General features: G+C 38.2%; 2 protein-coding genes across 3 annotated transcripts; one reads left to right on the top strand and one right to left on the bottom strand.

Moving 5' to 3' along the window:
• The first annotated feature begins 1,800 nt into the window (after nt 1–1,800).
• LOC103709854 (berberine bridge enzyme-like 18) lies at nt 1,801–3,767 on the top strand. Its single transcript, XM_008795378.4, has one exon. The coding sequence runs from the start codon at nt 1,867–1,869 to the stop codon at nt 3,514–3,516; it is 1,650 nt and encodes a 549-aa protein (XP_008793600.3). The 5' UTR covers nt 1,801–1,866; the 3' UTR covers nt 3,517–3,767.
• A 2,954-nt stretch (nt 3,768–6,721) lies between these two features.
• LOC103709829 (alpha N-terminal protein methyltransferase 1) lies at nt 6,722–17,193 on the bottom strand. 2 transcript variants are annotated; one of them, XM_008795345.4, is made up of 9 exons: nt 16,856–17,193; nt 16,637–16,775; nt 16,284–16,342; nt 13,385–13,504; nt 13,199–13,300; nt 9,434–9,488; nt 7,485–7,582; nt 7,227–7,373; nt 6,722–6,994 (listed from the first exon to the last, which is right to left on the bottom strand). In XM_008795345.4, the coding sequence occupies exons 1-8, from the start codon at nt 16,994–16,996 to the stop codon at nt 7,245–7,247; spliced, it is 843 nt and encodes a 280-aa protein (XP_008793567.2). In that variant the 5' UTR covers nt 16,997–17,193; the 3' UTR covers nt 6,722–6,994; nt 7,227–7,244. The 2 variants fall into 2 exon arrangements, with proteins under 2 accessions (XP_008793567.2, XP_008793568.2); XM_008795346.4 differs by having other exon boundaries at nt 6,722–6,902.
• Between the last annotated feature and the right edge of the window lie 5 nt (nt 17,194–17,198).

Raw genomic sequence — 17,198 nt, 5'->3', positions numbered from 1 at the left:
TCCAAGATGGAGGAGCCTCTCGAGATGCTTGGGCTGGGCACCTCCTACCTAGCAAATTGCTGCTCATCCTGAGTTACCATCTCCAAATGTGGTTCAACCGACCGAGGTAGGGAGTCTTGGAGGGCCATTTCCCAGCCTTAGACATGGAAGAAGTGAGCAGCTGTAACTGTGGCAATATACCCATTTCCTTTGCAAATAAAAAAAGGAAATCTTCCGTCTAGGAATAATGGAGGAAAGGAAACACTTCCCTCGAGCTTTATAAATTAAATGAATGTATAGATATTTACCAGAGGGAAAGAGGAATGCAGAAAAGCCAAGAAACTAAGCTCACTGGGCTCCTGCTGTGAATCAGTTTGATAGAGCATAAGCTTTCCCGGCCATGAGCTTGAAAGCCTGAAGGGTCTTTTGGAGAGCAGTTTTGATAGCACCTTTTCTTCTATGAAAAAGTGTGCATTCTATTTGTGCCAAATTTGCCAACATAATACAATAAGAAGCTGATCCCACGCGCTTCGCATAATTGAATTGAAATTTTACGTCTCCAGGAGATCCAAAGAGCTTGAAGATTGGATGAACAACCTCTCAAGTTGACGCGTATTTTCAATGTATTTTCGAAGCAAGCTAAAAGAACTTGTAATATGAGTCAACGAAGAAATTGTCATGCTGCATGAGCTTTTAAATCAAGATATCTACAATTCTTGAGGGTCTAATGGTGGAAAGTATATCTTGCGGACTTTCTACCTAAACTCTTGGACGGAAAGCGGGCCTTGTAGTCTTATGTTCCATTCTATAGAGATCTCCAACTGTGTTGTGAAGCAACTAAGGAATTAGAGTAGACAACTCTTAGATAAAGCTCTGGAAACAGAGAGGACGGTGGAATTGAATCAATCCAAGTGTTTTCTCAAACACAGATATTATCTCCACTTCCTAACTTCAAAGATATAGGACCATAAGAAATCGATCTCCTTACTGACAACCTTCGAAATAGGAAAGAGATTAACTAGGGACCTTTTAACCTGGATTGTAAGCTTTCTTCTAGCATAGAGAACTAATTATTATTAATTTGATTCGTTCATGGAACTCCCAAATCTCTGATCAGTTTCCAATTAGGCTTATTTAGCTAGAAGAGCAAGGTTCATATTTCTAATGTTCCTAATTTCCAAATCCCCTTCCTCTTGAGCACTGCAGATGCCATTCGAAGTTACTACGTATTGAAAGTTGCTGACATTGTCCTTCTCTTTTCATAGACATGTTGAAGATTAGACATGAAGTAGGATGGCACAGTTGTTAAGACAACATTAAATTTTTAGTGCTACCCTTGTAAATAGTAAACCTACTAATATAATTCCGGTCGGACACCCTCCCATCTTTTTTCATCAAAGAAGACAGCATTAAATTTATAAAGAATTCTCAAATATCATAATTGATTTATTATCACAAAAAAAATATTATAACAACATGAAACTTATTAGTTACATTTTAAATTTATATGACAAGTTATTAAGAAAGACTAAGAGAACCAAAGGTTAATTTCCCCCACTGAAATGCTAACACGAAGCTGAAATGAATAATTCAGCAAATAAATATGAAAACTACCTTGAGTTTTGGGAATAAGAGGAGGTTTTTTCTTTTATAAAGCAAATGTTTTTTCTTTTATCGTCTCCTATTAACTTAGCTTAGCATCAATCTCGATAACATTGGTGGGAAAAACAATAAAGCGTACAGTATATTGTTAGGCTAGCTGGCAAAGGAATCTAAGAACCGGATGAAAGAGATGAAGACAAAAGAGAGTGGGATGGGGTTTTTTGGGGAGGGGGGGATGATGAAATGATTTAAAGAGCCAGCGTGAAACCGAGGGAGGAGCAAGAAATGAGGAGAATGGCATCAAGAATTCTCTCCAACTTCACCAACCTCAGCGTTTTCATTCTTGTCTTCCTTTCAGAATTTGCATTAGCTTCAGCTTCCAGCACCAACACCAAAAAATCTCATGAAGCCTTCCTCCAATGCTTTCTTGGCTACACCAACTCCAACTCCACCGCCCAAGCCATCTACACCCCAAACACCCCCTCCTACGACACCATCTTGCGCTCCTCCGCCCAGAACCTCCGATACCTCTCCCCCTCCACCACCAAGCCGGCCTTCATCGTAGTCCCGGCCAACCCGTCCCACGTCCAAGCCACAGTCACCTGCGGCAAAGCCCATGGCCTCCGTGTCAGGACCCGGAGCGGCGGCCATGACCACGAGGGCCAGTCTTATGCCTCGGCCGGCGACTCCTTCATCCTCCTCGACCTCGTCAACCTCCGATCAGTCTCCATCGATGCATCAACCGGCACCGCATGGGTCGAGGCGGGCGCGACGGTGGGCGAGCTATACTATGCCATCGGCATTGTCACCAAGAACAAGACGGCGGCGTTCCCCGCCGCCGCCTACCCTACCGTCGGCGTTGGTGGGCTGTTCAGCGGCGGCGGGATCGGGACCCTGTTAAGGAAATATGGAACCTCCGCCGACCACATCGTCGACGCGCTAGTTGTTGACGCCCATGGCAATCTCTCGACCAGAGAGACCATGGGCGAGGATCTCTTCTGGGCCATAAGAGGAGGAGGAGCAGCTAGCTTTTGCATCGTGATCTCATACAAGATCAGCCTAGTCTCCGTTCCCCCCACGGTATCTGTGTTCAGAGTCGACAGAGACCTATCACAGGGTGTGACTAAAATAGTGGAGAGATGGCAACACGTTGCACCGAAGCTTGATGATGACCTCTTCGTCAGGGTCCTCACCATGGCCATCGACGACGGTGTGGGTGGGAAGGTGAATCGAACAATTCGAGCTTGGATCGAGGGCTTGTTCCTCGGCGGCAGGTGCGAAGATCTGCTCTCGATCCTGGAGGAGAGGTTCCCCGAGCTGCGTGCCGGCGCGAAGGACTGCACTGAGATGAGCTGGTTACAGTCTACTCTCTTCTTTGCCCAGGGCTATTCTGTGGACAACCCATCCCAGTTGTTGGATAGGAGGCCACAACGCAATAGCTCGACAAAGGTGAAGTCGGACTTTGTGAAGAAAGCCATCACCGAGAAGGGGTGGGAGCGAATCTGGAAGCTGTTATTGGAAGCGAGAGATCAGCGTGTGGGCTTGATACTGGAACCATGGGGAGGGAGGATGGATGAGATAGCGGAGGATGCCGTTGCTTTCCCTCATCGGAAGGGGAATCTGTACAACTTGGCGTACTTCATGAGGTGGTTTGAGACGGAGGAGGCAGCGGCTCGGATGCATTTGAAGTGGATGAGGAAGCTGTATCGTTTCATGACTCCTTATGCATCCAAGAACCCAAGAGCTGCGTACCTCAATTACAAGGATTTGGACTTGGGTAGGAATGATGGAGGAAGGACGAGCTACGCCAAAGCTAGCGCCTGGGGAAGGAAGTACTTCTTGAATAACTTCGAGGGATTGGCACGTGTGAAGGCTAGAGTTGATCCTGATAACTATTTCTGGAATGAGCAAAGCATCCCACCTCTCTTTGCTTGAGATCAGTGTAGGTGAAAGCTGGCCAAGAATTGATTTCTGGTTACGTTTTATGCTCTCCAAGACTCCAACCTAATAGGTTTAGCAAAATGACCACGAACTTGTAATAATGGAGATGCATGCATGTTGTCGTAGCCAGAATTCTAGGTACCACATAATTGGCCAGAATTCCAGTTACGTGAAAATGGTATCGATGTTGGGTGTACCAAATCTATTGCATCTACCATGCTAGTCATACTAAATTGTTATTCTCATGCGTGCGAAGAGACTCAAGTATGGTGGTTTTACAAGAGCCAAAAGGCCAAAACTGCAAGGAAATAGCCTAAGAGCATTACTGTAATTGTGAGGACCCGTGCGGGCGTGTGTTTAGTCCCATATCGGTTATTTGCTGGGTAGATCTTGGGTACTTATACAGGATCAAGGAACCCAAATAATACCTTCCGGCTAGCCATTTTGGGTAAGGTCCTGAGTTGTTACAAATGGTATCAGAGCGGACCCGGCCCATAACCTATGTGGACTAGGGGACACTGCAGCACGGATCTATTGAGGCTGACCACGGATTGATTGTGGTGCTTGTGATTAGATTTGAATGGATTTGAACCCTTAGCCTGACGAGGACGTCAGGGCTTGAACAGAAGGAGTATATGAGGACCCGTGCGGGCGTGTGTTTAGTCCCATATCGGTTATTTGCTGGGTAGATCTTGGGTACTTATACAGGATCAAAGAACCCAAATAATACCTTCCGGCTAGCCATTTTGGGTGAGGTCCTGAGTTGTCATAGTAATTATATCCTTTCTTGAGTCCCAGCCGAGCTAACTTTACCCCAAAGGGATCAGCTGGTTGGAAATACAGTGGAATCTCTAATATGTCTCCTTCCCGAAGGAGTTGGGGAATCTAGTTAAAGTTGTCTAAATATCTTATTCTAATCTCGTCTCTCTTGAGATTAAGATAAGCCCGAGGGATAAATACTGAAGCATGGCAAACAAATCAACAGTCAAAAGGAAACTTTTCTTTTGCCGAACTCCTCCACAGAAAAAATGCCAAGCTTCTCGATTCTAAGATTGATAAGCATTTTCCAGTAAGCCCTCTCCGAGTCTGTGGATTAGCATGGAAAGCCTCGAGATAAAGATTGGATTGAGTCTGGACTCTTCCACATATATGGTACGAAAGTAGAGTTCATTTTGGTTGCCATCAAAGACACCATTGCAAGTAGCTGGAGAAGGAAACTTGAGAGGTCCCTATCTACGCAGAAATTAGATCGAATACGAATAGGATATTAATACATATCCATATCTATATTTGTTTTAAACAAATACAAATCGAATACTGAAAGTATGGATATAAATATGGATATAAATCGGATAATTAAACTTTATGACCACAGAATCAAAGATATTACTAAGTGGATGATAAATCAAATTAATAGCATATTAATATGTTCATTTATTTTTATATAAAATTGCATAAGATTACAAATGAAATTGGACATTTAGACATGCATTGAATAGTTGTCCATCCACATCCATATCTATTTTTTTTACGGATATAGATATAAATATTAATCGGATGCTCAAATTTCTATCCATACCTAAATAGTTTTGGATATGAAGATAGATCCGGATGACTATTATCCAACCCACTTCCACCCCCATCCCTATCTCTCTTTTTCGGGTCAACCAAACATATTCCTAGTATAGTTTTAACTAAATTTTGTTTAGAAGGGAGGAGGGAACTTGGGAGGTCCCTATCTCTTTTATTTTTCCAGCCAACCAAACAGATTCTTAGCATAGTTTTAACTAAATTTTGTTTAAAAGGGATTCCACAGATTGACTGAGGTTTCGGTGCACCTTCTTGTGAATCACGGCCAACTGCATGTAGCATGACAGTGCTTAATAGTTTTTCTTTTTCTTTTGTGATAAATATAGGTATAGTTTTACATAGCTTGGAGGGCTTCCTGTCTAAATATAAACGTTTGGAAGCTCTACTGAATCCGAATGGATTGGTGACTCATACAAATTAACTAACAAGCTGATACAAAACTGATTTATTAATAAATGTTTAGGAGTTAAAATGCAAAACTCATGAATCTATAACTTATAATAACGTGGGCATGGAAGATTTCTTCGCAGTTCCTCATCCTTCTTGGTGAGGTGGGATGTTATCCTCTTCAACAATATTTTAATAACAAAGGAGTAATGCTATGGTAACTCAAAAAAGTCACTCAACTGGCCTCCCACCTTGCACCTCCAGCTGAATGATTTTTTTGAGTTGTCTTTGAGTTACGAAAGCATTTTTGTTTAATGAAACAAAGTGATTGATCCAGCCCCTCCAGTGACTCTTTCAAATGATTTTTTGAAGTTATCATAACATTGCTCTTTCTTTTAAGTAAAAGCTAAGCAGCTCCTCTCATTAATCATTGTATAAGGCAGCTGGCCTACAACACCCTTAAGATATTTAAGGCATGTTTGGTTAGAGACAGCTGGGCTCCAAAATAAAAATAGAAATGAATGACTCCCACTGAAAGATTGGAAAGAGATGAAGGATTCCATTCCAATTTCAGAAAGAAATGAGAATGTCCCAATCCTCTAAAACTTAATGTCAACTCTTATCTAGTATTCAAATCTCATTTTAATTCTGATTCCACCCACAAACCAAATACAGTAAAAAATACATTTTCATTCTAATCCATTCCAATTATAATTCTGACTGTGAACCAAATGCACCCTTAACTCTTATATCTTTCTAGCTCAATAATTCCACAACAATTCTTATAGGTATCATGCATCAATTTATCTATTTTTTGAAAGCTCCTACAGGTTAATTACATGGCCGTTGGTGTTACAGCAAGTATCGGTTCTCGTCGCGGTGCCAAATTTTTAGATTAAACAATTTAAAAAGAACTTGGTCTATATTTTATTGCCTATAGAAATGGGATTCAATGATTTAAACGCATGAAGTTACACTAAGAGCTAGGCAATCTTGCACCTTTTAAGACCGTTTATAGATATTGTCAAATCTCAATGGCAGGTAGACAAGTATTTTTCGCATTTGAACTAAATACTAGAAGTCCGAACTAAATACTAGAAGTTCGAAATTTAGGTTAGTTTGCCATTTGAAAATGCTTTTCTTGGTGGCTACAATGCACGTGCAAGTACAGTAGAGAAGCACACAAAACTGTAGGCATTATAAATTTCTAACAACAATCATATAAATCTAAAAAACAGAATACCAATGTGAAAGTACTTCTTAATGAATAACTTCAGAAACTTCACAATGTTGGATCAAGTTCATGATAAAAACTCTGTTAGTTTTTTAATTAGATCACCAAGTTTCCTAGCTAGACTGCTATCTCACCAGCAATTCAACAGCGACCTCAACAGGACTTCGACCTACCGGATCAATATGAAGCAATCTTCAGGTTCGATAGCTGAGACTTCAAACAACCATTTACATCCCTCTGACTGCCAACAAGATGTGCTCTCTGATGCATTGATGCATGATATCAATTGAGGAACTCAACATTAATTCATCTAGCATCCTAAATGATATTAAAGATTAAATGACTGCAAAAGCAGCCGGCATATGAAAGACATAGGCAGACACATGCACACAATTAATATAGATGAGAGGGATGAAAAATAGTCTAGCAACTCTGCAACATGACTCCCAAGGGCATATTTTCAGATGGAAACTAGGCATAATTATACACTCACTCTGGTTTTTCTTAAGTGTCAGGACTTGATCACAGCAGGCTTATGTCGCTGCGTCTTGGCTCTGCGATTGCTAGCAACTTTTGGCTTTTCGGTTACCAATGCATACATCTTCACAGGGAATATCTCCTCCGGGAAACCCTTTTGATCCTAGAGCAGAACATCAGATATTCAAAGATTAATTGGAAAATTGGATACTTCAGAGCAAATTCTGTAGTAAACTTTGGCAGCCCATTGCCTAAAAGTAAAAAGTATCCATACCTTTGTGCTGTAGATATAGAGTCCACATTGGTTGAAAAGCTCTTTAAAGTATAAATCAGATCTAGTGATGCTATGATCCTCCTTATCCAATACAAATCCTGCAACAAGCACCAATAGGAATCAGAGCATGCTTGGATTATGTATTTGATAAGCAGCAATACTCTCAACCCTGACAACCTACTTCACATCGAAAAGCCAAATAAGGAGAAACCTTTTACATTAGTCTCCTATTAGTGTTTATTTTAATCAAAATAATATGTAATCCAGTCAATCCAAAACCGGTGCAGTACTTCGATCATCAACTAGGAACACTTAAAAGTTGAATAAATCTTTACTCGACAGGATGCATACCTATGGTTCTCAGTTGCTGTCACAGACAATCAGCTATTCACAAATAAGAGATAATGATGGTGCATACACAAACATTTACATATGGTTGTTTCATAATAAAGAAGCACGTGATATTCCAAGGGGCAAAGTTGTGCACTCAATATATCAAATAGGTACCATTTGATAATCCTCCAGAAATCACCAGCTTTCATCCCAATTATATAATGGCCCATATTTCAGAAAAAACCGATAGCATTGGGAAATAATTATCTTGAGAAGTCAATGGTTATAAGACAATGAAACCAACATCAGTTCAAAAGCATCGTTAGTTGATTTAGACCTGTAATAAATTATGAAATTTTCTCCAAGATCCATAAATCTTACTTTTGTAATTCAAGGCTACTTATCCTATGTTACTACCTTTGTTGACCTACGATTTGTTCCCACTGCTGAGAAAATTGCAATGAAGAAGCAACCCTTCAAGATTACCTTGACTTGGAAAAGAGTACATGATAAAGAAATAAATCAATATCTGAGACATGAAGAAGTAGATCCAACAAATGAAAACAGCATTAGCTTCCAGCACTGCAAACACATTGCTCAAAACAGGTTGCTAAGATCGAGAATCTCAAATGTTTACTGATGAATTAACAGAAAAAACCGAATTTGAATTTCTTTCCTAAAAAAGGTAATCTGTAGACTGTTGAGCAGTCCTGTGTTTATGAGACATCCAAGAATAAGAGGAACGAGACTGCCAGGATTGGAAAAAGTGTTCTGGAATTGTCACAAACTGCTGGCAATCAAAAGAACAAAATGAACAGCTATGTGAGTACATGCTTTGCTTCAATAGTAGAATTTTTAGAAGATAGAACCCCTGATAGTCGGAAATGGAACATTGATATAAATTCAGAACAAAAGAATAACTTGGCAAAAAAATGGACTTCATTTGGAAAAATAAGAGATTTCCAAAAGTAAAAGGCTAAAATTTGATTTTTAAAAAAAAGGCAAATAGATATAAAGAAATGTTATATCATGTGCTAATACATGTGAAGACAAGAATGGCCATAGTAAGAATGTCATGTATTACATGAGTCGATGATCTATGAGTATGTCATGAACTAGTTACAGTGTTCCAGAATAAACTGTGAATAATTTGTAATTAGTTTATGAAATAATTTGTGAAGCCACAAACTACTGAACAAAATACGCAAAATTTCTTACTCAAAAAAAAAAATAATAAAACGAGCCAAAAGAAAGATGCACAAGTGATTCATATTTTACAAGTACTAGAATTTTACTACATTAACCTGATGTAAGTTTAACAAGAAAGAACCATGCATTAGACATTTTATAGGCAAGAAATATTTCTGATCCAATTTATGAGCATCTAGAACATTTGTCTGAGAACTGTAGCTTGTATGTTATTCCTAGTTAGATAATTTTGGTTCTAACATCTCTGATATATATTGCAAATTATTAAATAGTTTGGTTTATAAAATATAAACTGCTCTTTTCTTGTATTCACTAAAAGTGCCCTCTTTGGTTGTTAGTCAGGTTCTTAATAAAATATTTACTATACATATATATGAGAAGGGAGAGAGGGAGGATGAAGATCAAACCCTTTCTTGCAATATTCTCCTTGACGACAAAAAGCCCATTAGGTTTGAGGCCAGCCTGCCAAGTTCCAACCAATAATTGATTAGTGACATGTAGCAGTGTCAAAATTAAAGCATATCTAAGAACCTAAAAGCCAACACATCTCAAAAGAGGAATAAGAAAGCCAACAATTTCTATAGGGAAGTTACAAAAGGAAAACCTCATAAGGACAGGAGAACAAAAGAGGATAAAAGTCACAATTATTTGAAAGTAAATAAATGAAAGGCAAGTACTGTACATGTCAAGTTCAATAGACATGAAAAGCTGAATTTCCAATAGTCGAAAAGCATTATTCCATCTTAACTTGCTCTGACTATAATAGAGGTCCTCTAATTTTGGACCTGAATTTATGGTTTTTGACCAAAAAAAAAGATCTTTAAATTGGGCCTAGTTAGCATGACTTCTTGGGGAGTATGCTATTGTTATATTCTCCTTACTGTGATTTTTTCATAGCAGAGCACTGGTGAAGAAGTCATTTCTATCAACAAGTAGCATCGCATGTTGACAATTTAAATGATTAGCATAAGCATTTAAAACAAAGGAGCTCTCACATACAGAGGTTCAATATGTATAGTTGAATATAAAAAGAAGGAAAATAGATGGTGTGTCCATCAATTTCATGCGTTTGTAAAATCTGAAGCAAAACAAGCAGAAATTGGATTATGGCCTTATATCTAAAACCCCCAAAATAAAGGGGCACCAAAGTCATAAATTAGGAGGACAAACAATATCAAGATGGGCCAAGCCGTGGGGGGAAGGAGGCAAAGAAAAGAAAAGTGATATGCTAAAACTACAAAACAGAAAAGAAGAGAAACACAAGAAGGTGATAGTTCTTAAGCTCAAATTGCTAGATTGCCCCAATGCCACAGGGTGCCCCATCCACCAGCTTGATGAAAGAATGCACATTTAAACTTTCATATATTTTACAGAAAAGCAAGAAGCATGACTCTTCAACATTTCATACTCCGCCTATGCTTGCTTTCGCTTCCAAGTTACAAACCTAAGAACTACGTGCACAATAAAGAGCAATTTGAGAGAGTTCTTGAGAAGTATGGAGATTTTAAAAAGTGTTTAAAAGAAAGCATTAACAAGAAACCAAGGTTTAAGAAAGAACATAAGACATGCATTCATACTGTTGGAAAAGCTTCAAGTCAGCCCAAACTTTTTCAGTACACAACGATGCCAAAATTGGAGAACTAGGAATTTGACCCTGACAGCATTTAACCACTTCAGGTCCTAAGGTGTAATTTAAAGTGTGTAAGAAAATCACTCAATGAGTAATTGCAGTCTGCAACTTTCCTCTAGTGACAATAATACATTGTACGAAATTCGGAAGAATACTTTGAATTTTCTTAATTTAAGAGAGCTTAGTTAAGTCAGTCTCAGAGTTTCAAAACCTTCATGTCAAAATCCCATGCTTGAAACCAAGCAGCTCGTGTTCAGCTCAAGGTCAGCTCAAGAAAAACTCAAATCAAGCTTGAACAAACAAAACAAGATAAAAAATAATTTCGATCTGAGCCAAATGACCCAGCTCGATAAGGCTCGAATATATCTATATTATGAATATCATGTATATTATGCATATAATGTAAGCTTTCATCAGTGTATTCTATTTATTCTTGGAATCAATTAAAAGCTACTGCAGGCTTGAACAAAGATTGAATTGATTTTAGCTCAATTTGAGATTATCAAGCTGATTAATTAGGCTCATGTTTGGCTCAGTTTGAAATTAAGCTCGAATTGAGCTCGAAATAATGGTAAGTGTATCAAGCTTTATCTCAGTGTTTAAGCCTGAAGTGAAGTCCAAACCATGCTTTATGAGACCCAAGCTCAATTAAGATTAGCTCGATCAAACCCCTACCTAACGCCAGTCCCAATTCTAGATGAGAAAGGTGGAGTGTTGATGTTAGGTGGACAACCACTTGTAGAAAATATGACAAACCATGATATGGATCCTTAAGGGAATAAGGATCCATAAAGCTAAAACCAAACATTTGGGCAAAGGTGGATAGTTATGGTTAGCCAATGCTCAAAATTGTTTTCCATAGAATTCAAGTTCTGGACTCATCTAGGTTACTAGGTTACTATCATTAATTTCCAACATTTCTTTGGGCACCATCTTGAGTTTGTTTGCACATTAATTATTCTGGAAATACATGAAAAAGAAATTTTGAAAAATTCCCTTTAGCATTAGCTATGGAGTTGAGAGAAAAACAATAATGACTATATATAATTGGAACTTATGTCAAAAATGGTAAGGACATGTTTCCTACAAGTGCAGATGATGTACTACAAGATGTATAAACATAAGAATACAATTCACAAAGTGATTAAATTTACATGCATAACTACTGATGGTAACAGGCTCATACTAGCTCAAGGACCATAAGTTCAGGCCTGGACTGAGCAACTAGGGTCTGCAGAAGAGTTCAAATTCAAGCCTGAAATAGATTTAGCAACATATGGCTGCCGTTAAACTAGCCCGAAGCAAGTTATATAATAATCTATGGTCTTTGACCATCAAAAATGGATTTTCCTTCAATTTTATGTGCTTAATTTATCTACTTCTATTATGTCACTACCAAATATTACTGTTGCAGTTATTTTTCTTATCAGGGTGCAACTGGATTGATTTTCCACTTCCATCAAGGAACCAACCCAAAAATGACAAGGTCTGATCCAAAACAAGATAATTTGGATTAGGCTTGGATTGAAAAGTATAACCATTTCAAATATGGATCACCAAGTGAGCCTATCTGATTCCAAACCAACCCAAAACTAATATATTATATTTTTTACACTTTTTAAGAAAATATTTTACTTTTACTAATAGGTTCTCTGCAGTTTATTGTTAATATATAATGTTGACAATTATTTATATGCTACTGACAGTTCGTCTTATGTGGAAGGAGTTGATAATATCTACAAGTTGTTTAATTGATGTTTTCTTGCGTAATATGCTTAGGATATAGTTAAGTAACTGATTATACATAAATCTTATGGTCTATGTACATACACACATGCATACATAAATACATACATATGTGCATAAATATATATATGTGTGTGTGTGCGCGCACACGCGCGCGCATATATACGTACAAACATACATGCATGCATACAATCACTTCCAAATATATATATTCACGTATATTTTTAAAATAGATTTTTTTCTAAAAAATATCAGATTTTTAGCAAATGGCTGTAAGAATTCAAGAATTTTCTCTTGCTTTTAATTTCACAGACTCCAAGATTTCTTTTTCTTTACTTTTTGTAGTTAAATACCCTAATAGGGTTGCTATTTCATGTGTTTAATGTTTGTTATAAATAAATAATTGTGAAAGCCATAGAGTCAAAAATTATAAGGAAGGGATTTCCACAAGGTTTATTAATGGAATAACATGATCCAACTGGATCTTCTGATACAAGGAATTGTATGATCCACGATACGAGTCTGAATGTTATGATCCTGATTAATCCTGATCCAAGGATGTGAAAGAGATCCTTTAGGGCCAGTTAACAATATCCCGATCATATATCATAAGATTTTAACAACAATTTTCAATACTCTCATGCTGTTGTGCATGGTGTGCTTGCCTATGTGTGCTTGTGTGAACAAACTAGTGCTTTGTACAGCTTGACCAGAAAGTAAAAAGGAAATGCACTTTATCAGAACATCCAGAAAACAAAACTATGAACATGTGAGACATATCCCAAGACTTACGTACCTTTGCTCGCTTAAAAAATGAGATAAAATCATCATCTGGAAGCTGTCCTACACACCACTGGATCCATATCACATCATACCTGCCAGCTTCTGGAGTGAATTCCTGTACAATCAAACAATTGACTTTCAAAGGCAAAATGACAAACACACGTAATTCAAGCACTATATGCAAAAGAAAATATATAACCTGAAGAGGGACACAATAAAAATTTACAGCCTTGTGAGCATCTTTTTCAGAATCCCCATCAAGAGCTAAATTTTCACGAGCAGCCTCCAGAAAATGTGACACTGGCTCAACAAGATCTACCTGATTTCATCCATTAGTATCACATGTAATAGTTGTAAAAAGGTGCTATTGAAATATATATGAACAAAATCTAAATCTTCAAATATCTATATCTATATCTATATATATACACACACACACACACAATGATTTTGAAATAGGCAATAGTGTGAGATGGCAAAGTCCAGGCAAGGGATTCCTCTGTCAATGGCATCCCATAACTTAAACATTTGAGGTGAAAAAAAAATGCAAAGGTCACCTCAAGCATGTCCCTCAAATTACACCACAAAAGAATGGCATGATGCATGTGCAGACACAAAAACAAATTCTTGAATCATGAAGCTTATAAACCAAGAATAGGACCCAAGTAAAGCAATCCACTTTTTAAGACATTTTCAACAACAAGCTGTTTCTTTAGTGTACACAGTCACAGTGAACCTAACCTCACCTACCAAGTGCATATATGCACAAACTTAAAGTGCAAATCCTCATAGCCAATTCCCAGTTAGTTTACCAGATATAATTGATCAAAAAAAGGAAAGAAAGATAGGCTTCTTATCTCTCTGTACTCTTTACCTTAGTCCATGTATATTTCATAAGGTCAACTTAATGGCACTGAGATTCCCCTATTATGCCTCTAATCTCTCCTTACACTCCCCCTTCTCAATTCCAAAGACAAGATCTTGTTTTCCTTCTCTATATTCTAAAATGACTTGAAATATAACAATCCAAACCTCACCACCTCTGATACAGAGTCTGATGCTGCTAAATCAATTGGCCCAGCAGCCTTAAGCACTTTCTACCACTTCATTTTGCTTAAACGCAGCCACAGGTATCATCCTTGTTTTATCAAGATAGTAACCTTGTTCATTACTCTGAAATATTCTGGTAAAACTTCCACTTTTATTGCAAACTTTAAAAGTATTAATCCTACTATTAAGATATCCCCTATTGGCACATCTTATTTCTTAGCTTCCTCTGCAACTTTGTCATTTAATTGGCCCAACCATTTGCGATATCACAAGCAAAGCTCTTGGCATCAAAAGGAGACAAGTATTACTAGACCCCACCACTTAACTTGCCTTTTCATAATTTGCTTCTTATTCATGACTACCCCATACATATCCTTCAATGCACCCAATCATCTCACACCTAGAAATTCAGAGATCAACTCTTCCTCTAGTTTATGAAAGACTAGCAGAACCTTTTATTAGATCTTCTATACCTGCTACCATCGCCTCTATGTCTCAATGCTGATTTCTTTCAACTCCCCAGTTTCTCTATACACCACTTTTACGAAACAAAAAAAGAAAAAGACTGGCAATCCAAAACAATAATTTGGTTAAATGGGACAGAAGGATCTGATGGGGCAGTTGTCTCAAATAAATTAGTCCATTCAACCCTTCAAGGAAATGAAAAATATTCCCTTCCGCTTCCTTTTCTCCTGAGACACAAACCAAATTTTAGATTATCAAAAAGCGACATCATCCATTGAGAAGGGTATGAATCACCACTTTGGCCCAAAGGATTGAAATAAAAAAAACTTTATCAAGGTTTTATATGTTGTATCAAACCTGGCATCTTCAAGCACAAGACTCCATCTTGTGCAAGCCAACAAACAAGGGCAAGCAAAAACCAAAATATCGTTAGAAAGTACTTCAACATTTCTCTAGAATGGAATTCACTTCTAGGGAAATACTAGCAGAGCAGGTCCTATATGTTGGTTAAAAAACTAATCTTCTTTTCAACATTTTATGACATGACATTAACACCAATGTCCTGCCATCTTCTTTGAGCTGATCTTAATTATATGGCTTGCCCCATTCCTTTAATACCTTATCATCCTATAAATCTCCAAAGGTTTAATGGTTGCATGAATGCATACTGCATAGTTAAAAACTAAGTTTTCGACTTGAAAACAGATTTCTATATTTCAGGGTGAACTTCCCTGTTGCCCAAATGTGTTTCATACAGAAATTCGACTTATTTAATACTCATATTGAGTCTTGGCATCAAGAAGAGAACCAGTCTAAAAACATTCTAAATTTGACAAATCATATCCATATTCCATAAAGCTGACAGTCAAACCCCATCTAGATGAGAAAAGGCTTGCTAGTTGGTTTTTTGGGTGTTCTATATATTTGAACAATAAAATTCACTTGATTTCCCTATTATTTCTTTTACAAAAGTTTGATGATCCATGAATGGCGTATTTTTGCGAGATGTAATTTCTTGTAAGACAAGCATGACCCTCTAACCATAAACACACAAGAGAACCACATATATCCTATTCAAGGTTGTGCAGCTACGCAAACACCTGGAATTCATTGACTGTTGCAAGAAGCAAATCAACATCAAATATGTCATGTTGAGGTTTTCAAGTCATAGTTATCCTATTTCTTGCATTCAGAATATCCTTGTACAAATGCCTTAACTTATGCACTACTCTAGAAGCACCCTTAACATTCTTCCACTTCCTTTCTCTGATTTCTAATTTGTATAAGGCATTCAATGCTATCTACATTTATAAACTCATATAGCATAAGGCCAAAAATCTCCATTGTGATTCCATAACAGCTCAAAAGCTCAACATAGAACGCCAACATAATTTTGGCAGCTAGTACGCTATATAAATTGAGAAAGTATACCCTAATTACATTTTAATTGTACAGTTCAGTTTTGTTCCATTATGTAGCCTTCTTTTTCCCCTTCCATGGATTGTTGATGCCCAAAATTTAGGTAACCTTATATTAATTAAACGGTACACAAAGTAAGAGTTTAACAATATGAAAAATCTCACCTCATTAAAGTATCTTAGAAGAAGATTCTTTGTGACCCTCCCAATGCCAGAACCACAATCTGCAGCAATTCCAACTAATGAGAAATTGAACACCGAACACATAGAGACTAAACGTAGAAGATAGACAACTTAGAAGTTCTTCCAAAAGAGCCCAACAGAAAATACAAAACTAGTTCTCGAATAAAAATTTTTATTTTTTTCTCTCCTTCAAATATCATTCTCATATGAAACAAGATTCCTTTTTCAAGCCTCGTCGGCTTTTGTCCCTAAAAATGAATCCATTTCAGCGTAAAGAAATTCAAAAATAACAATATGTTGGAAATCAAAAGCACAGGGAGAGCGAGAGAGATTGCCAAGAGCTACAAGATGCCGCCTTTCCGTTCCAAACCGATTGGGCAAGAGGGTATTGAGAAAAGCCTCGCTGCCCTTCACGTCGACCTCGTTGACATGGCCGTAGCCTCCCAAGACCCCGTCCACAGAAGCTTCCACGGCCTTCAAATAGAAGTGAGTGAGAAGGGGATTTAAGCACCTCGGGGAGGGGGGTGGGGGTTGCGAGAGAAAGAGGAACTTACTTGCCAGTAGGCGATGCCTTTCCGGTACCATTCGTGGCGTTTGCTGCCGCCTTCGGCCTCGCCGATGCCGATTTCTTCTCTCCACATCTCCCTGGAGCTCGAGAATCCCCGGCCGTCGGAGTCCAACCCGCCGGCGTCCATCTCAACGGTGACACGGAGAGCGACAACGAGAGGAGGCGACGATGAGGAGAAACCTTTCCCACTCTCGGACGCTAAACCCTACTGTTCGGGTTCAGCGATTGAGGCTCGAATGACAGGCCGTTATAACGGCCCATAGGAAGCATCTCGCAGCTCCGTTAAGTTTGCGCCAATTTTTTTTATTACGGCGTTAATAAAATCGTTT

This window comes from Phoenix dactylifera, chromosome 16, assembly GCF_009389715.1.
Source record: "Phoenix dactylifera cultivar Barhee BC4 chromosome 16, palm_55x_up_171113_PBpolish2nd_filt_p, whole genome shotgun sequence".
NCBI classification, from domain to species: domain Eukaryota; kingdom Viridiplantae; phylum Streptophyta; class Magnoliopsida; order Arecales; family Arecaceae; genus Phoenix; species Phoenix dactylifera.
The sequence above is the reverse complement of the archived record's forward strand: the minus strand, read 5'-3'. Positions and strand labels throughout refer to the sequence as shown.

Excerpts from the sequence above, each read along its gene's own strand:
- LOC103709854 (XM_008795378.4), top strand. The coding sequence starts at position 1,867 with ATGAGGAGAATGGCATCAAGAATTCTCTCCAACTTCACCAACCTCAGC.
- LOC103709829 (XM_008795345.4), bottom strand. The coding sequence starts at position 16,996 with ATGGACGCCGGCGGGTTGGACTCCGACGGCCGGGGATTCTCGAGCTCC. Across the intron at positions 9,489-13,198 it reads CATTTTTTAAGCGAGCAAAG|GCTGGCCTCAAACCTAATGG; the intron begins GTACGTAAGTCT and ends GGAACTTGGCAG. Across the intron at positions 7,583-9,433 it reads GGAGAATATTGCAAGAAAGG|GATTTGTATTGGATAAGGAG; the intron begins GTTTGATCTTCA and ends TGCTTGTTGCAG.